This window comes from Pagrus pagrus (genome assembly GCF_965226575.1).
Source record: "Pagrus pagrus genome assembly, chromosome: 17".
In the NCBI taxonomy this organism is placed as follows: Eukaryota; Metazoa; Chordata; class Actinopteri; order Spariformes; family Sparidae; genus Pagrus; species Pagrus pagrus.
The window spans coordinates 5573329-5594461 of record NC_140201.1 but is presented as its reverse complement, the minus strand read 5'-3'; the positions used below and the strand labels follow the sequence as shown (position 1 = coordinate 5594461).

Sequence of the window (21133 nt, the reverse complement as noted above, 5' to 3'; positions counted from 1 at the left end):
CTATGTCCTCTTCGTCTAGTTTTTCTCTGACGTGAAGGAGGCGGAGGACAGGATCAAAAAGATGCAAGACACGATGAAGAGGAAGTACACCTGCGACCGCTCCATCACAGTCACGCGGCTGGAAGATCTCCTGCAGGACGCAGCTGTAGGTTTATTCCCTGTTTTGTTGTTGAGAAATTATACAATACCTGTTTAATTTAAGGTGTTTTAGCATTTGGTGAGAAGAGAACTGTTTCTGAAGGCACCAGACTCCATTTGCAGAAACAAACAGTCATTTTAGTGTCGTAAAAGACACTTCATTCAAAATCAGAAACAGAATAAAACTCATTCAAACCATCGTCCAATGTTCCAACAATCACTAATCCTGGTTTGGTCAAAATAAATCCTTAACCCAGAGAGTGGTGGCGGCTGTTTCTGGTTAAACAAGGTTTATCTTGGGGATCTTTTCAAGAACCTCGGAAAAACAATCTGAGCCTGTAAGTGGCAAAAACAGACACTTTTAGTGAAGGTAGTTTGTTACATTGCTGCATGTTTACAGGCCCTTTAGTCATCTATACACAAACACATGGGGAAGAAACACAGTCCAGGTTGTGAAATACTGAAACTGTTGCTCTTCAACAATGATGCAAGGAACACCATGAAACATAACACATTTCTGATGATTCACTTTGAATCCCTCGCTCTTCACAGGATGAGAAGGAGCAAATGACTGAGTTCAAAACTCACCTGGAAGGCCTGAAGCGAAGAGCCAAGACCGTCATCCAGCTGAAACCACGTAACCCTGCGTCTGCGATAAAGGGCAAACAGCCCATCCAGGCCGTCTGCGACTTCAAACAGATGGAGGTGAGCGTCTTCACTGTTTTTGCAGTGAAATCATTTCCTTTTAAACAACAGTAAATCACAGGAATATCCAGTAGATTTAGTCTGTCAGACACGATCATGTACGTTTATCCTCCAGATCACAGTCCACAGAGGAGACGAGTGCGCCCTGCTGAACAACTCGCAGCCCTACAAGTGGAGGGTGCTGAACGACAAAGGCAGCGAGGCGTCTGTGCCTTCTATCTGCTTCCTGGTTCCACCCACCAATAAGGACGCAGTGAACAGCGTTGCCGGGTAAGTTAAGAGTGGCGTCAGGGTGTCTTAGATTAATTTAATTCACGTGTGCTAATCTCCACTGAATCTTCCTCCTCAGACTGGATGGAAACCTGCAGAGGCTGCAGACGATGTGGCAGACGATGTTCGTGGACATGAAGAGTCTGCTGTCCTGGCAGTATCTGATGAGAGACATCCACATCATCAAAACATGGAACCTCACCATGGTAACAATCGTGTAGTGGAGACAAAAAATGATATACCAGCTTTAAGTTGTTACAAAAAGTTGTCATTTTCTTTTTCCACAGACGAAAGGGAATCACAACTTGAGTATTTCTAGTTCATTACAGCTGATGGCTGGTTGCATTGTGGGTAATGTAGGCTCCAGGTTTTGGAAAGCAGTCCGCTGGTTGATTAATCTACTCCAATAACACTGTTGGACTCTCATCTGCCAGTAAAGTATTGAGAAAATCAATACAGCAGAACCAGAGATATCTTCTTTTTATTCGTTTTCGAAACCTGGCACCTACATTACCCACAATGCAGCTTAGCCACTGAGTGACATCACTGGAGGCAATTTATTAGATTACATGCAGCTTCCTCTGGAGCCACAACAGACTTTATACTACTTTTCTTCTCATAAGCAGTAGTTATAACTCCTCAAGAATGGGTGGAGTTACCCTTTAAGTTCAGAACTACAAACTAATGTCTTCATAAGGTTTAATATCCATCTCCTTTGCCCTCCTTTATCTGTGCTCTTGCAGTTTAAGACCCTGAGGGTGGAGGAGTACCGTCTGGCACTGAGGAACCTGGAGCTGCACTACCAGGACTTCCTGAGAGACAGCCAGGACTCCCAGATGTTCGGGGCCGAGGACCGAATGCAGGTGGAGTCCAACTACAACGGCGCCAACCAGCACTACAACACCATGGTCAGCTCTGCAGAGCAAGGTGTGTACCGTTTTATATTCCACTTCCCTTATCATCACACAAACACAACCCGACACATTTATTTTGTTTTTAAGTTTAATTTAAAACATTTTCTCATCCAGTCATTTCATTCGTGAGTAAGTTGACTGTTGGATTCACGTTACAGGCTATGTGCCACCCAGGGCAGGTAAGGTGCTTCAGTTACAGCAGCAGATGTGCAGTAGGAGCTTTTGATTGGCTGAACAGGACTGTGTGTTCATGTGTGTGTGTGTGTGTGTGTGTGTGTGTGTGTGTGTGTGTGTGTGTGTGTGTGTGTGTGTGTGTGTGTGTACTGAGGGCTGTTGTGCTGTCATGTTTCACTTCATTCATTAACTCAATCAGCTTCATCATCCTCACCGGTTTTTGGTATCCTCTCCTAACTTCACTCATTGTTGCATTCCCGTCTCTGTGCATGAGATTAATGGCAGCTGATTTCAGATCTTTACCAGTGAATTATTAAATCAGTTAATTGGTAGATTAACTTCTATTGTGGATAATCAACATGGAACCAATCAAACATGAAGAAGTACATTTATTGTGTACTTATTTCTTGTGATTTTCTTTTATTTTAAAATACAAAAATACAATGATTCAAATAAATATGAGATCCTGTAACTAATGCTGTACCTTTATGTGTACGCCAAGTTTCTATGCATGTCTGAGTGTTTGATATTAAAAGCTACAGCCTACACTCACTGCAAAACCTGAATTAACAACCAGCTTCTTTATCCTGAGTTTGTGCTCTCTGCAAATTAATAATAGTTGTAAATTTTTTTCAATCCGACCAGGAGAACAAGATGAGTCGGTGTGCAAGACTTACCTGACGCAGATCAAAGACCTTCGTCTGAGGCTGGAGGGCTGCGAGAACCGAACAGTGACGCGCCTCCGACAGCCGGTAGACAAGGAGCCGCTCAAAGCCTGCGCCATGAAGACTGCAGAGCAAATGGTAACGACGATGGGAAGGAAAAACTGAGGTTTAATACATGAACGCAAGAAAGGAAAGGGAATGTATTAGTTTATTATTTAACTAAACCATCTCCCTTTCAATGACAGAAAGTCCAGTCTGAGTTGGAGGGCCTAAAGAAAGACTTGAGCTCCATCTCTGAGAAGACCGAGGAGGTTCTGGCGTCTCCTCAGCAGTCCAGCTCGGCCCCAATGCTGCGCTCAGAACTGGACGTCACAGTGAAGAAGATGGACCACGTCTACGGCCTGTCCACCGTCTACCTGGACAAGTGAGTCTTCTTGACTCTCTGAGTGCCTTCTGATGAATCTCCAGCTGTTATTAACTGTACATCTGTTTGATTTCAGGCTGAAGACCATCGATGTGGTGATCAGAAACACTAAAGACGCAGAGGACACCCTGAAGAATTACGAGACTCGTCTGCGGGATGTTAGCAAAGTGCCGGCTGATGAGAAAGAGGTGGAGGACCATCGCAGCCAGCTGAAGGTATTTCAGAAGTTCATAAGTCTTTCATATAAACAAACCTTTAACCTGTTGCTCTCATGTTAAGCTGATGACTTTGCTCTTTCATCAGTCAATGCGCTCTGAGGCAGAGGCCGACCAGGTCGTGTTCGACCGCCTGCAGGACGAGCTGAAGAGGGCGACAGCCATCAACGACAAGATGACGAGGATCCACAGCGAGCGTGACACCGAGGTGGAGCACTACCGTCAGCTGGTCAGCAGCCTCCTGGAGCGCTGGCAGGCCGTGTTCGCTCAGTTGGAGCTGAGGCAGAGGGAGCTCGACCTCCTCAACCGCCACATGAACTCCTACAAAGGAAGCTACGAGTGGCTCATCCGCTGGCTCGGAGAGGCGAGGAAGAGGCAGGAGAAGATTCAGGCCGTGCCCATCGGCGACAGCAAGGCTCTCAAGGAGCAACTGGCTGAGGAGAAGGTAAAGCTGTGTGGGGTAAAGGGAAGAAATGTTATTCTGCCCTCTGGTGGTTGCAAGAGTGCACTGGATTCTGATGAAAACGTTTTTACTGATTTGAAATACGCTGGTGGTCACTGTAGTTAAATATTAGATAAAATACAGCTTCATAAAACAATAAGAGGCTGGGAGATTTAAATGAAACCTTTCTAAAATGGCCAAAAGGTATAAGTGTATTTATTTTAATAATAAAAGTAGTAACTGCAGCTTTTTTGTTCTTTTTTGTAGAAGTGAAGTGATGGAAATAAACCAGGAAAATGTATAAAAGGTATTATAAATATTGAATTATTCTTTTCTTCATGCTTTCTTCAGAAACTCCTGGAAGAGATCGAGGAAAACAAGGACAAGATTGAAAAGTGCCAGAAAAATGCAAAGGCTTACATCGATTCAGTCAAGGTATGTACAGATATATTTAGCTTTACAGCAAAATGAAGCTCATTTTCTGGCTCGATTTAAGGTTATTGTCTTCTTCTTTCTTAAGGATTATGAGTTCCAGATTTTGACCTACAAAGCTCTCCAGGATCCCATCGCGTCTCCTTTGAAGAAACCCAAAATGGAGTGTGCGTCTGACAACATCATTCAGGAGGTAGGTTTTTCACACACCACCTGAGAAGAGCAAAGATGATACATACGACCAGTTTTGGTGTTATGGTTGAGTCTTCCTATCTGCTATCATCACTGTGATAAAAAAAAAAAAAACATTTGATGCACATCTGAGTGAAACCGGATACGCAGGTGGAGAGTAACGTTGGGAGGAATTTGACTTTAACGTTGATAAGTCCAAATGTCCACACTCAAAGACTCGGAGACTCCCATTTCATGAGTTGGGAAGTCATTCTTAACGACTTTGGTGGCATTTAAACAACATGTTTACAGCTGTTTTCAGTATTTGAGTGACAATTACGAGTGCAAAGGAAATGATACAATAGCTATACAATACATGACTTTGGTAAAAGTTTCTTATCATCCACCCAGTGTTTATGGCGTGAACTTGACAACTTGTGTTGCCTTTCTCCAATTTTCCGAGCTGTTGTTCTGACCTGAGAGGGCGTTCACGTTGAACTCTCCCTGTCGGAAAAATGTTTCTCAGATAATTCCGACAGCACATGAACACACAGTGTCCAGAGGGTTTAGGGCTGTCCGACTATAAACTCATGAAGTGCATGAGGACTCTCATGACAGTCCACTTTTCCCAATTCTGCATTTCTGCAGACTTTGCTTAAGGGGAACTGCCCACAGTTCATAGTGGTAACGTTTTCCCAACGTTCTGGCATGGGAGAACCATGCTCTACAGTTATGGTTGCAGACTTGTCTTCACCTCCCTACTCTTGTATTTTGAGGGTCATTTTTTTGCCAGAAAACAAACAGAACACACAATAAACAAAGTTAAAGACAGATTTGATTGCTGGCTTTTGTTTTTTTGTTCACATTTTCATGGATATCGCGGTGTTGTTGTGATCATATCTTGTCAGCCTTAATTTAAAACGTAAAAATAGAAAGTCCCAAAATCGTGAGGTGAAGTAAAATGTTGCAGCCGCTCTCACTGAAACTCAACAGCATCGATTTTTGTTTTTTCCCTTGTTAGATAAGGAGCAAAATATAACCAGGAATGTGATCTAAATGGGTTAAAAAATACATTTTTCATCTCAACTTTAACTAAGTTGTGGCAACTGTATGAAATGTAGGGAAATGTATGTTTTAACTTCTCTGTGCCACTGCATTTATTTCAGTATGTTGATCTGAGAACTCGCTACAGCGAGCTGATGACTCTCAACAGCCAGTACATTAAGTTCATCATAGAGACGCAGCGCCGCCTGGAGGACGAGGAGGTAATTACACACAAACTTCTGAGAACTGTCAAAAACAAACTAACACAAGCAAACACTGCTGCCCCGACCTGTTTACTGATCGATGTATGGGAAATCATCTGTCATCAATTAGTGATAAAAACGTTGGCACGAAAAATATATTATTGTATTAAAAAGTGATAAAACAGCGTACAGTGGTGAAGCAAACTGTTTCATCCTAGTGTTCCAGCACATCACATCCCCACTAGAGTTGATGTCTCTCATTCCCTACGATCATGTCACATAGTCTGTACATACAGTAAGACTCAGCCCTGAATCAGTCACATTCTCCAACAGTATTTGATTCAGTCTTTGCTTCTTTATTTCCTCTTGAAATCACCCACACTTGTGATTTGAAGGCTTCAGTTTGGCTTCCTGCCTTCTTTTCAATCTTACCTTTACTTTCTCCCCTTTCTTCCTTCCTAACCTTCTATTGTGTTTGATCCTTTTTCGACCTGCTCGCCAGTGCATTGTCACGAATATTAATCACACGCTTAAGAGATGAATTAACCCCAAAGCACCAGGTATTTAAAGAAAGACCCTCTCAGTTCATGTCATTCCTCTCGAACATCAGACCCTCGTCTGTAGTGGAGTGAAGGGAAGGTTCAGGATGCTTTAGAGACCTTTTATATTTGAGTCCGTTCTCGGTTCAGTTAGAGCTGAGCATCAGCTTCCTGTAGGCATTTCTTCTTCTTTTGCTAATGTAAATGTCAACTTTAAATCAACCTTTGCAAGGTATTTTTGATAATACTGTTCAGGATAGCAAATAATGCTTATTTTCATTTTTTGGATCAATCAATCTTTTAGTCTGCCCATCACAACTTTGCAGAGCCAAAGGTGATTTCCTCAAATGTTTATTCAAGCAAACGTCCAAAGATATTCAGTTGTTAATGATATATAACAAAGAAAAGCAGCAAATCTTCTCATTTTAGAAACTGAAAAGAAAAAAAAACAATTAATAGTGTATCAAAATAGTTACCAAATACTTTGTTTTTGATTGATTGTTTCACTTCCAATGCTGTTTCCCCCACTGACCTGTAAACTCCGTGTGAATAAATGAAATATCTTGGTCTGATTAAATTGAATTAATCCAGCCTTAAACATAAACCTTAGGTGTTTATCCATTTGTTACGTATGAAGTTAAATGGGAACATGAAGTGTATTATTATTCAAAAATAAAACATGAAAGAGATGAATTTCAAAATTGGTTATTCTGTCTCCTGTAATGAATTACACATCCAGTTATTTAATTCATGCACATTGACTAAAACCTTACAAGAAAGTGACCATTTACGTCGAACTTATGTACTAGAATTAAATGAAAAATGTCCCTGTCATAGGCAAATTTTTTTTTTTGATTGCCCCAGTAAATAAATACAGGAGGCTGCTGCTGATACATGAGAACCAACTGTCTTAAACCTTAATTAGAGATCAATATGACAGGTTTCTAAAGTTTTGGACCTTCCTTTTCGTTGTCACTCACCTGTACAGTTACACATCTCCCGTCATTGTTGAAGAGTAGAACTCATCTGTTGGTGTTTGCTGTCGTCAGACTGAGCTCACCTTGATCTTGGATTAATGTCGTGTCACATTAATCCAAGCGTACTCTGTGGTCTGTGTCACATCAAATCACGCTGTGTTTGCTACATCACTATAATGACTTTATTCTGGTTGAATTCTGACTTGCTGCGATACAAATCCATATTACGCTTTAAGTTTTGGGCTGTAAAGGTCTTTGGTATCTTTGAGTATTTTTGCATGCTGCTAATTATTTTTTTCCCTGCTTATTTCTTTGCAGTTACTTTATGAATCTGACAAAAAGCTGCTTTGTTTTGAGAATGTAAAGATTGAAAAACATGAGTCAAACCCTTAATATTGATTGGTGACTGAATTAAGCGATAACGATCTTTTAGAAATCCAAATATTAAATCTTTAAGTGGAAATATAGCAGCGACACACTTACTCCACCTTGACAAAAGGTATTATTACTACCACATACAGGTAATGTTTTATATTATATGAACAAGCCCATAGAATACAACTTTGTTCAAACGTGATCAAGCCTCATTACACAGATTATATAAAGCACTGATCAATTAAAAGACCTCAACTGCATGTAAGTAAAGTGTCGTGCTGTGTTGTGAAGTAAAGTGTCATTCTGTGTGCCATACATGAAATAAACACGACAAGCATTTCCCGATACAGTGTTTCCCCTCTGCTGTAGCTAAAAGACCTGTCTGTTCCTTGTAGATTTTACCTGTAACATATTCTCATGTATTTACATTTACATGTAGCTACATGTTTTATTACTACATTAATGAAGTTTTATTTTACAGTCTAACACCCTTTAACATTCTCTCAACCCCCTTTTACTCCCTCTTTGCTTCTACTAATACAGAAAACTTCTGAAAAACTAAAAGAAGAGGAGAGGAAAAGAATGGCAGAGATACAAGCCGAGCTAGATAAGCAGAAGCAGTTGGCCGAGGCTCACGCCAAATCAGTGGCCAAGGCAGAGCAAGAGGCCCAGGAGCTGAAGCTGAAGATGAAAGAAGAAGCCAGCAAGAGGCAGGATGTGGCGGTGGACGCCGAGAAGCAGAAGCAAAACATTCAGCAGGAGCTGCATCATCTGAAGAGTCTGTCTGAGCAGGAGATCAAGTCCAAGAGTCATCAGCTGGAAGAGGCGCTGGTCAGTCGGACTAAAATTGAGGAGGAAATCCACATAATTAGACTCCAGTTAGAGACAACAATAAGACAGAAGTCCACAGCTGAGACTGAGCTACAGGCGCTCAGAGACAAGGCTAATGACGCTGAGAAGCTCAGGAAAACTGCTCAGGAGGAGGCAGAGAGGCTTCGCAAGCAGGTCAATGAAGAGACTCAGAAGAAGAAAAACGCTGAAGATGAGCTGAAACGTAAATCTGAGGCGGAGAAAGAGGCTGCCAGGCAGAAGCAGAAAGCTATGGACGACCTGCAGAAATTCAAAATGCAAGCCGAAGAAGCGGAGAGGCGCATGAAGCAGGCGGAGGAGGAGAAGCTGAGGCAGATCAAGGTGGTAGAGGAGGTGGCGCAAAAGTCTGCAGCCACACAGTTGCAAACCCAATCCGTGTCACTCAACGAAAAGGCAACCAAACTCGAGGCATCCCTTAAGAAAGAGCAGGGCACTGTCCTTCAGTTGCAGGAGGAAGCCGGAAAACTCAGGAAACAACAAGAGGAAGCCGACAAAGCCAGGGAACAAGCGGAGAAAGAGCTTGAAACATGGAGACAGAAAGCCAATGAGGCTCTCCGCTTGAGGCTACAAGCTGAAGAGGAAGCTCAAAAGAAGAGCCAGGCTCAGGAGGAAGCAGAGAGGCAGAAAGTCGATGCAGAACGTGAGGCCAAGAAAAGGGGTAAAGCTGAGGATGCTGCTCTTAAACAGAAGGACAATGCAGAGAAAGAGTTGGAAAAACAGAGGAAATTTGCAGAGCAGGTGGCCCAGCAAAAGCTTTCTGCAGAGCAGGAATGCATCCGACTGAAGTCCGACTTTGAACATGCTGAACAGCAGAGGGGCCTGTTGGATAACGAGCTCAGGCGTCTGAAAAATGAGGTGAATGCTGCTGAAAACCAGAGGAAACAACTGGAGGATGAGCTGGCTAAAGTCAGAAGTGAAATGGACGCTCTTCTGCAGATGAAGGTTCAAGCTGAGAAGCAGACACTGTCCAACACAGAAAAGAGCAAGCAGCTTCTCGAGTCCGAAGCTTTGAAAATGAAACAACTCGCAGAGGAAGCAACTCGACTGAGGTCAGTCGCCGAGGAGGCGAAGAAGCAGAGGCAGATTGCAGAGGACGAGGCTGCTCGGCAGAGAGCCGAGGCAGAGAAAATACTGAAAGAGAAACTGTCTGCCATCAACGAGGCGACTCGTCTGAAGACTGAAGCTGAGATCGCTCTGAAAGCTAAAGAAGCAGAAAATGAAAGACTGAAAAGAAAAGCTGAGGATGAAGCTTATCAGAGGAAGCTGCTGGAGGATCAGGCCGCTCAGCATAAACAAGACATCGAAGAGAAGATTACACACCTGAAGAGCTCATCTGACTCTGAGTTAGGGAGACAAAAAACTATTGTGGAAGAAACTCTGAAGCAAAAGAAGGTGGTTGAAGAGGAAATTCGAATCATTAAGATCAACTTTGAGAAAGCATCAAAAGGAAAGTCAGATTTGGAGTTGGAGTTAAAGAAACTGAAGGCTATTGCCGATGAGACACAGAAGAGCAAACTCAAAGCTGAGGAAGAGGCTGAGAAACTGAAAAAGCTCGCCGCAGAGGAAGAGAAGAAAAGGAAAGAATCTGAGGAGAAGGTGAAGAGGATTACTGCAGCAGAAGAAGAGGCAGCTCGACAGTGCAAAGCCGCTCAGGAGGAAGTCGAACGCCTCAAAAAGAAAGCAGCTGACGCAAATAAACAGAAAGAGAAGGCAGCGAAAGATGCAGAGAAGCAGGCAGTTCTGGCCAAAGAGGCAGCGCAGAAGTGCAGTGCCGCCGAGCAGAAGGCCCAAGATGTTCTCAGCAAGAATAAAGAAGACACTCTCGCCCAGGAAAAGATGAAAGAGGAGTTTGAAAACGCTAAGAAACTTGCCCAAGCAGCTGAGAAAGCTAAAGAGAAAGCGGAGAAAGAGGCTGCCCTGCTCCGTCAAAAAGCGGAGGAGGCTGAAAAGCAGAAAAAAGCTGCAGAGGATGAAGCTGCGAAACAGGCCAAAGCCCAAAAAGATGCAGAGAGGCTGAAGAAAGAGGCAGAGGAGGAGGCCTCCAAGAGAGCAGCAGCTGAGGCAGCAGCTCTGAAGCAGAAAAAGCAGGCTGACGCAGAGATGGCTAAGCACAAAAAAGAAGCAGAACAATCACTTAAGCAGAAGACTCAGGTTGAAAAGGAACTCTCATTGGTTAAACTGAAGCTGGATGAGACGGATAAGCAGAAAACTGTGTTGGATGAGGAGCTTCAGAGAGTCAAAGGTGAAGTAAATGATGCCGTCAAGCAAAAGGCACAGGTGGAGGATGAACTGTCCAAAGTTAAGACCCAGATGGATGAGCTCCTGAAACTTAAGCTGAAGATTGAGGAAGAAAACCGCCGCCTCATGAAGAAAGACAAAGATAACACACAGAAATTACTTGCAGAGGAAGCAGAGAAAATGAAGAGCCTGGCAGAGGATGCTGCCAGACTTAGCGTTGCGGCTGAGGAGGCAGCCAGACAGCGACAGATCGCTGAGACCGACTTGGCTGAGCAGAGGTCACTTGCAGAGAAAATGCTGAAGGAGAAAATGCAGGCCATCCAAGAAGCTACGAAACTGAAAGCTGAAGCAGAGGAGCTCCAGAAACAGAAGAATAAGGCCCAGGAGAAGGCTAAAAAACTACTGGAGGACAAACAACAGATCCAGCAGCGGCTTGATAAGGAGACAGAGGGCTTCCAGAAGTCATTAGAGGCTGAGCGAAAGAGGCAGCTTGAAGTTTCAGCTGAAGCAGAGAAACTGAAGCTGAGGGTGAAAGAGCTCAGTGACGCTCAGGCAAAGGCTGAAGATGAGGCTAAGAGATTCAAGAAACAAGCTGACGAGGCAAAAATACGTCTTGAACACACAGAAAAACAAACCACAGAAGTCGTTGTGCAGAAGTTGGAGACACAGAGGCTGCAGAGCAGCAGGGAGGCAGATGACTTGAAGGTAGCCATCAATGCTCTTGAGAAAGAGAAGGAGAAACTGAGAAAAGAGGCGGAAGAGCTGCAGAAAAAATCCAAAGAGGTATTTTGACATGAATTAACATTGTTAGTCAATTTACACAACCCTTAGAATTAACATTATTGTTCAACACACTAACTACAGTATTTGTAGAAGCACATGTGACATTTCATGTAAATTGCAGAGACTTAAAATAACATCCAGCAATTTATATGACTGTCATTCAAAACACAGCATTGCAGAACTGAAATAATCACTAGTTAAAGGAAACATTCACCCAAAAATGAAAATTCAGTCATTATCTACTCACCCTCATGCCGATGGAATTTGGGTGAAATTCCCTAGTCCACAAAATATTTCAGGAGCTTCAGGAGGTTTTTTTTTATGTTTTAAAACAAGTCCCCATCTACTTAAGTTTTCAGTCGACATGGGGGTAAGAATATCTTGACTGTAATTTTCATTTTTTAAATGGACTGTTCCTTTAGATATTGAATACTTTGTAGGAAAATGCTTTTATGCACTTTCTTGCTGCGTGTTAGATGAAAAGCTTGATATTACTCTCATGTCTGTATGCTAAATATAACGCTGCTGCAAGGAGATAAGATAAGATAAGATAAGGTAAAACAGAACGTTGTTAATCCTGGAGGAAGTTCTTATGTCAGAGAATGCTCAAAAAACAGAGAAAACAGCTAGATTTTACTGTATAGCAGACAGACATGAGAGTTGGATCTTCTCATCCTATTTTCAGCAAGACAGTTTATTCCTGCTTGTTATTTTGCTAATTTGTTTCTTCTTTTTCCCAAATAGATGGCAAATGCCCAACAAGAGCAAATCGAGCAACAGAAGGCCATTCTTCAGCAGTCTTTCCTCACAGAGAAGGAACTGCTGTTGAAAAGAGAAAAGGATGTTGAAGCTGAGAAGACGAAGCTCCAGAAACAGTTTGAGGATGAAGTGAACAAGGCCAAAGCTCTCAAAGATGAACAAGAACGTCAGAGAAAGCTAATGGAAGATGAGAAGAAGAAACTTCAGGCCATTATGGATGAAGCTGTTAAGAAACAAAAGGAGGCAGAAGCAGATATGAATAACAAGCAGAAGGAAATGGAAGTTCTGGAAAAGAAAAGGCTCGAGCAAGAAAAACTCCTGGGAGAGGAGAACAAGAAGCTCAGAGAGAAACTTAAGAGTCTCGAGGTTGCCTCCAAACAGGCTGCATCCAAAACGAAGGAAATCGAAGTTCAGACTGATGAGGTTCCTGAGGAGCAGTTAGTTGCCATGACAATGGTGGGAACAACAAAGAAAGTGTTCAATGGCTCTGTTGAAGTGGACGGGGCGAAGAAAGGTGGAGAATCACCTTTTGCCTTTGATGGCATTAGAGAGAAAGTTCCTGCCGCAAGGCTTCATGAGATTGGTGTTCTGACCAAAAAGGAATTGGACAAGTTGAAAAAGGGCAAAGTCTCTGTACAAGAGCTTGAAAAGACTGATAAAGTTAAATCATGTCTTAAGGGTCAGAGTTGTGTTGGAGGTGTCTTGACTCCATCCAAAGAGAAGATGAGTGTCTATCAGGCTATGACAGAGAAAAAGATTAGTCCAAACACTGCCGCAATGCTCCTGGAAGCTCAGGCAGCTACTGGTTACATCGTAGATCCAGTGAAAAATAAGCTCATCTCTGTGGACGAGGCTGTTAAAGATGAATTGATCGGCCCCGAGCTCCATGACAGGATGCTCTCGGCAGAGCGAGCAGCCACTGGCTTCAAAGATCCCTACACTGGAGACAGAATCTCTCTCTATGAGGCCATGAAGAAGGGACTCATTGAAAAGGAGCAGGCCACCAAATTCCTGGATGTACAGCTTGCAACAGGTGGCATCATTGACCCGGTCAGTAGTCACAGAGCGCCACTTCAGACTGCCTACAAGCAGGGTCAGTTTGACGCAGACATGAACAAGAAACTCACCGATCCCAGTGATGATTGCAAATTATTCATTGACCCAAGCACCCAAGAGCAACTCACCTACAAACAGTTACTGGAGAAATGCACCAAAGATGCAGAGACTGGACTGCTGATATTACCCATAACAGATCAAGCTGCTCAAACTGAGAGAACATACACAGATCTGGAGACTAAGGAAGTGTTCAGTAAATCAACCGTTGATGTGCCTTTTGGAAAGTTCAGAGGCAAAATAGTCACCATCTGGGAAGTCATAAATTCAGAATACTTCACTGACGAGCAAAGACGGGAACTGATTCGCCAGTACAAGACAGGAAAGATCACCGTAGAGAAGATTATTAAAATTGTCATCACTGTTGTGGAAGACAAGGAGAAGAATAGTGGAAATGTGTTTAATGGTTTGAAGGCTCCAGTACCCGCCAGTGAACTGTTAGAGTCCAAGGTCATAAACAAAGACTTGTTCAACAAGTTGAGTACAGGCAAAATAACAGTCAAAGAGATCGCTGAGATGGAGCCTGTGAAGAAGGCACTACAAGGAACACCGAGCATTGCTGGTCTGTTGAATGAACCAACCAAGGAGAAAATGCCTTTCTATGAGGCTATGAAGAAAGAATTGCTTTCACCAGAAACTGCTGCAAACCTTCTTGAAGCGCAAGCAGCAACTGGGTTTGTAATGGATCCTGTCAAAAATGAGAGGATCCCTGTTGATGAAGCTGTTAAGTCGGGTCTTGTAGGGCCAGAACTGCATGAACGACTCCTGTCAGCAGAGAGAGCTGTCACTGGCTACAAAGATCCATATACAGGAAAGAAGGTGTCTCTGTTTGAAGCCATGAACAAAGGCCTCATAAAGAAAGACAACGGCATCCGTCTGCTTGAGGCACAACTGTCAACAGGTGGAATTATTGACCCAGTGAAAAGCTACCGCATCCCACATGAGGTTGCCTGCAAGCGTGGCTATTTTGATGAGGGAATGAGCAAGACCTTGAACACAAACACGGATGAAACGAAGGTCTTTTATGATCCAAACTCACAAGAGGATTCAACTTATGCTCAGCTCTTGAATAAATGTGTCACAGACAAAGAAACTGGACTCCCATTGCTTTCTCTTTCAAAGAAGGCTGCAAAGCCCAAAAAAGACAAACAGATCACAGAGGCTAAGACAAAAGAGACTTTGAACCTGGCAACTATGGAGCTGGAGTATGGTCCATTCAAAGGAAGAAAAGTCACCATCTGGGAGATAATACACTCTGAATACATCACTGAGGAGCAAAGAATTGAGCTGATCCGCCAGTACAGAATGGGGCAGGTGACGATTGAAAAGTTGATAACAATTGTGATAACAATGGTTGAAGAAAAAGAAGACAAACCAAAGGAAGAGGCCTGTTTTGAAGGTATTAGGGCACCAGTCACTGCCCGCTCTTTGCTTGATTCCAACATCATTGATAAGGCTACATTTGACCAACTCCAACAGGGCAAAAAGACACCTAAAGAAGTCAGTGAAACTGATAAGGTACGGAAGTACTTGCAGGGCACAGACCGCATTGATGGTGTCACTATGAAAGATTCAAATGAGAAGTTAAGCATATACCAGGCAATGAAAAAGAATGTTCTGCAACAGAACACTGGACTTGCCCTGCTTGAGGCCCAAGCAGGAACTGGTTCCATAATTGATCCAGTCAAAAATCTGAACTACTCTGTGGATGATGCTGTGAAGGATGGAGTGGTTGGTCCAGAGCTTCATGAGAAACTTCTCTCAGCTGAAAAAGCAGTGACAGGATACAAAGATCCATACACAGGCAATAAGATCTCTCTTTTCCAAGCCATGAAGAAGGAGCTTATTCTGAGGGAGCATGCTATTCCACTCCTGGAGGCTCAGTTTGCGACCGGAGGGATCATCGATCCAGTCAGCAGCCATCGTGTTCCCAATGATGTGGCCATTCAGCGTGGCTATTTCAGCAAACAAATGTCCAAGTCCTTCAATGAACCCTCAGGTGACGTCAAATGCTTCACCAATCCCAACACCAACGAAAGTGTTACATACAAGCAGATAGTGGAGAAATGTGTAAGAGATCCCAACTCTGGTCTGTGCTACCTGCCTCTGTCAAAGGTCGAATCTCCTGCTCCTGTTGAGAAATCTTACCAGTACACAGAGGAGCAAGCCCGGACAGATCTAGCTGACACTCAAATTGACATCCCTCATAAGAGCTTTGCAGGAAAGAGTATGACCATTTGGGAAGTCATGAACTCAAACATGATTCCAGAAGAGGAGAGACGCCGCCTCATGGAGCAGTTTCGCTTAGGGCAAATCACAAAGGAAAGAATGCTGGTCATCATCATTGAAATAATCGAACACAGGGAGACTCTAAAGATCGAGCAGAGCATGTCATGTGATGTTATCAGACGAAGAATTACTATTGAGGAGCTATACAGTGCCCGAATCATTGACTTGCACACATACAACCTCTTGAAACAAGAAAAGATGAATATTCGCGAGGTAATGGAGATGCCATCAGTAAAGCAGTACCTCTTTGGTACTGGTTGCATTGCTGGTATCATGTCAGACAATCCTCCAAAGATCAGCATCTACCAGGCTATGAAGAACGGACAGATTAAACCTGAAGCTGCTTTGAATCTCCTCGAGGCCCAAGCAGCAACAGGATTCATGATTGATCCGATGAAGGATGAACTTCTAACAGTTGACGAAGCGGTACGTAAGGGGCTTGTTGGCCCTGAACTTCATGACAAACTTCTCTCTGCTGAAAGAGCAGTTACAGGCTACAAGGATCCGTACAGCGGAAAAGTGATTTCTCTCTTCCAAGCGATGAAAAAAGACCTGGTTCTGGAGGATTATGCCTTGAGGCTGTTGGAGGCCCAGAATGCCACTGGCGGATTAATGGATCCTGAATACTACTTCCACCTCCCGACAGACGTTGCCATGCAGCGTGGATACATCAACAAAGAGACACTTGAGAGACTATCTGAACCTACTGGGGATGTGAGAGGTTACATTGATCCAACAACAGATGAACAACAGTCCTATGCCCAGCTACTGAAAAGATGCAGAGTTGATAAAGAAAGTGGTTTGCGCCTACTATCGCTGGCAGATAGAAGTCTTCTCTTCAAGGGTCTCAGAAAGCAGATCACTGTTGACGAGCTGCTTCGTTCTCAGATTATCGACCAAAAGACATACAATGATCTCACTGAGGGTATTATCACAGTGGAGGAGGTCAGCAGAGATGTGAAGAAATACCTTGAGGGAACGAGCTGTATTGCTGGTGTGTACGTAGAATCAAGCAAAGACCGTCTGTCTATCTACCAAGCAATGAAGAAGAACATGATCAGACCAGGCACTGCCTTTGAGCTCCTTGAGGCTCAAGCTGCCACTGGATATGTAATTGATCCTATAAAGAACCTAAAACTGAATGTCACTGAAGCTGTTAAGATGGGTGTTGTTGGCCCAGAGTTTAAAGATAAACTCCACTCAGCTGAACGAGCTGTCACAGGCTACAAGGACCCCTATTCAGGCAAGGTCATCTCACTATTCCAGGCAATGAAAAAGGGCCTCATTCTGAAAGATCATGGCATTCGTTTGCTAGAGGCTCAGATTGCCACCGGTGGAATCATTGACCCACAGGAGAGCCATCGTCTGCCAGTCGAGTCGGCGTATGAGCGTGGCCTCTTCGACCAGGAAATGAATGAAATCCTCACTGACCCATCTGACGACACAAAGGGCTTCTTTGACCCCAACACTGAGGAAAATCTCACCTACCTGCAGCTGATGGAGAGATGTATGATAGACCCAGAGACAGGCCTCGCTCTTCTGCTGCTGAAAGAAAAGAAGCGTGAGAGGAAGACATCATCCAAGTCTTCTGTTCGCAAACGCAGGGTTGTCATTGTTGATCCAGAAACGGGCAAAGAGATGTCTGTGTATGAGGCGTACCAGAAAGGGCTCATCGACCACCAGACCTATCTCGAGCTTTCAGAGCAGGAGTGTGAATGGGAGGAAATCACCATCACCTCATCTGACGGAGTTGTGAAATCCATGATCATTGACAGAAGGTCTGGTCGGCAGTATGATATTGATGATGCAATCTCAAAGGGCCTGATTGACAAGTCCGCTCTCGATCAGTACCGTGCAGGAACTCTATCCATCACAGAGTTTGCAGACATGCTGTCTGGAAACATGAGCGGTTCCAGATCACGTTCATCCTCCTTTGGCTCCTCTTCATCTTTCAGCATGAGCCCTGCACCTTCTATAAAAACACCAGCAACCACATGGAACGACCCAACAGAGGAAACCGGCCCTGTGGCTGGAATCTTAGACACAGAGACTCTGGAGAAGGTGTCCGTCACAGAAGCCATACACAGGAACCTTTTGGACAATATAACAGGTCAGAGATTGCTGGAAGCCCAGGCCTGCACAGGAGGGATTATTGACCCAAATACCGGAGAGAAATTCACTGTTGCAGACGCAATGAACAAAGGGCTTGTCGATAAAATCATGGTGGACCGTATCAGTCTAGCCCAGAAGGCGTGCAATGGATTTGAGGATCCAAGAACCAAAACCAAAATGTCAGCAGCCCAAGCCCTAAAGAAAGGCTGGCTCTACTATGAGGCTGGGCAGCGATTCCTTGAGGTCCAGTATCTCACCGGTGGGTTAATTGAACCAGACACCACCAGCAGAGTCTCCATAGATGAGGCCGTGAAGAAGGGCACCTTGGATGCTCGCACTGCGCAGAAATTACGAGATGTTAGTGCATACTCAAAATACCTCACGTGCCCGAAAACCAAGCTGAAAATCTCTTACAAGGATGCTATGGATAGAAGCATGGTAGAGGAGGGGACAGGTCTGAGACTGCTTGAAGCGTCATCTCAATCAAGCAAAGGCCTCTACAGTCCCTATAGCATCAGCGGGTCAGGCTCCGCCACTGGGTCACGGTCTGGCTCAAGAAGTGGTTCCAGGTCCGGCTCCAGAAGAGGCAGCTTCGATGCCACTGGATCAAGTTTCACGACAACCTTCTCTTCCACTTCCTACAGTTCACCAAGCTACGGCCGCCGATACTGATGAGTTAGGGAATGATTTTCTAAGGGAAGGATACACTATTAAACCACAGTGTTCACCAGATGCCTAATTCTCAGTGGAATAAGGACTAGCTTTATTCTGCTCTGCATGTGGTTGTTACAGGACTTTTAATATTTAATTTTTTACAAGTTGAATATTTTTGTTTATTGTATATTTCACATTTACTTTTAGTTATGTTTATATCATATCAGACTTTCTGATTACCAGTACTGTAAGCAGCATATGCAAGAGCTGTTTATCATTTCCAATATCTATCGCAAAAAGTTTCAAGTGTACGTGATTTTTTTTGGTTTTAAAGTTTAATATCATAAGCATTTAATGTTCCACTACAATACAGTGTGTTACACTATAACCAAGCTGTTCATTACCATTAGCCTGAATGTTACAGAAAACCAAATTGGGTGTACAAACAAAACATTCTGTACATGTGTATATTTCTGAATATAAGAGTTAGCTAAAGAAAGATAAGTGCCACTCTGCAGAGCAGAATAAGAAGTCTCCCAAACATGATAAACACAGAACGCCAAGCTTCAAGATCTTCTCTCTCCTGGGCGACACTGCCGCATATATTCTCCCAACATCTGCTCCATTCCAAGTCTTCTGTCATAAAACTTTAGTTACAGCAGCATGCTCAAAGAGCAAGTTCCCACAAATGGAAGGATTAAACAGCCTATTGTGACCATAAACACCGTGTGACAGTTCTGGACTTTACACATCCAACCTCAACTCCATTACATACAAGTCTCTGCCTTTCTGGACACTTTAAAAGGTAGGTTAAGAGAATATTTACATTTAATCCCTTCACAACTTTTGAAATTGAAACACTTCATTTTACAGGTCTACATATTTCTTGGGAAGGAGGTGGTAATTAGCAATTTACATATTTGACATTTCTCTGAAAAAAATTACCAAATTAGAAGAATTACCTCAACTTTTCCAATAAGCAGTTAATAAATAGCTGGTCATTTCTTGAATACATATCCAGGAAACTTCCAATTGCTTTCTGCTTAACATTTGCTGATCATACCATTTTAATTTCCAATTAGTTTCTGTCTAACTTCTGCAGGTCAGTAAATTAAAGTACATTTTTTAAACCATTTACATTTTCACTAATATCTGTCATACAGACTTTGGAACAGTTTTCCAATTTTTTCCCATTTAAAAAGATTTATTCCTTAACTGCCTATTGTTGATTGTTGAGAATGTTGTTGATAAAGTAATTCAGGGGGTAATTTCATATTAATTTAAAATATGTTACTTGCTAATTTATTACCACCTACTTACCATGAAAAAATCCACACCTGTTAAATGAAGTTTTGCCAAATTTTCTGGTTTATTTGTGCCATTCAATGTCTTTCAAGTCCTAAAGTCTAATGTTCTTGTTCAATGTTAAATTCTTCTGTTTCAGATATGTTAGCTCATGTCGTCTCCAGCTCTTTGCTCAGATGTCTTCCAGATACCTGCGGCGTTATTTTGGACTGTGACCTTCACTGTAATCAATGTTTTTATGCAGCAGTACACCAACACACTCGCTCATACAATGTTTCATCAGGTTATTGTAACGGTGGACCATTTTGAAACCTGCATCTTATCTTGAACCATTTAAAGGCCTCAACCATGCTTTGTAAGTGCCTGCAAAATACTCTGTAACACTAAAATGGGATGTTGAGTATTATAAGATGGTGCAGTGGTTACACTGTAAATTGAATGATGCATGACTTTAAGTGCAATGCTAACCATTATGGTATGATTACTGTGTTATCAGGTAAGCCTTTTTACAGTCCAGTGTGTCACAATCTAACTTTAGAATAATAACAGTTCAGTTCAGTGTCAAAAATAATCGAAAGAAGATTTCCATTATTTGAATATTGTTTTTCCCTTCACAGACAAGTAATGTAATGTATGTACTGTATATTGCTGATTATATAGATCACTGTTGCCGAAAGCCATTACTTAACATTTCTTTGAGAAAGATCTTTAAGCTTTGCCACCAGACCCAGTATTTGTATTTTCCACTACATATACTTGTTTTGATTTTAATTCTTCTTTGTAAAGCAACACATTCAAACTATATCATTTTATTTTCGTACTCTATATTTCTGCTTTGCATGATTTACTAACATTAAAAAAAAGGTGCAAAAAATGAAATAGATGTATCCATTAAAGCATTTGTTTTATTATGTTTCAAAAAGGTTTGAAGGATGTATTTTAATGAGGGTTGTCAAGCCTTGGTTAAAAAAATGGTGTATTTATAATAAAATGGTGACAAGGAATTTTATTGTAACACCTTACGCTATGTAAATAAACGTGGAAATGAAATGGTTTCTCTCAAGTTTGTTTATGTAATTTTTTTGTCAAATCATGTTGATTTTAAATCTGATGAATCTCATGACTTTGAGATTATATACAGTAGATACATTTGAATGAACACAGATTACTACAGACAAACCTGTGTTTATTTACCTAAGAAGACTGACATCTAGTGGCTGGTACAGTATAATTCCAGTCATCCACTGATAAAGACAAAGAGCAGTAAAGATGTAAGTAACTTGCTGAAGAACATCTTCACAGTTCCCAATGAGCAGTAGTGG

At 42.6% G+C, this 21133-nt stretch overlaps 1 protein-coding gene across 19 annotated transcripts in view; it reads left to right on the top strand.

Annotated features, from left to right (window-relative positions):
* Window positions 1–20865, top strand: part of pleca (plectin a) — a 108132-nt gene extending 87267 nt beyond the window's left edge. For 15 of the 19 annotated variants that reach the window (XM_084379339.1, XM_084379337.1, XM_084379336.1 and 12 more), the window contains 16 exons: window positions 20–145; window positions 691–843; window positions 959–1113; window positions 1193–1319; window positions 1857–2040; window positions 2186–2206; window positions 2847–3004; window positions 3112–3290; window positions 3367–3505; window positions 3594–3950; window positions 4299–4382; window positions 4468–4572; window positions 5717–5815; window positions 8232–11579; window positions 12324–19311; window positions 19951–20865. In XM_084379339.1, the coding sequence (XP_084235465.1) occupies window positions 20–145; window positions 691–843; window positions 959–1113; window positions 1193–1319; window positions 1857–2040; window positions 2186–2206; window positions 2847–3004; window positions 3112–3290; window positions 3367–3505; window positions 3594–3950; window positions 4299–4382; window positions 4468–4572; window positions 5717–5815; window positions 8232–11579; window positions 12324–18524 (11436 nt within the window). In that variant the 3' untranslated portion in view covers window positions 18525–19311; window positions 19951–20865. The remainder of the gene's footprint in view (window positions 1–19; window positions 146–690; window positions 844–958; window positions 1114–1192; window positions 1320–1856; window positions 2041–2185; window positions 2207–2846; window positions 3005–3111; window positions 3291–3366; window positions 3506–3593; window positions 3951–4298; window positions 4383–4467; window positions 4573–5716; window positions 5816–8231; window positions 11580–12323; window positions 19312–19950) is intronic. The other 4 variants (XM_084379340.1, XM_084379338.1, XM_084379335.1 and 1 more) reach the window with 1 other exon arrangement.
* The last annotated feature ends 268 nt before the right edge of the window (window positions 20866–21133 follow it).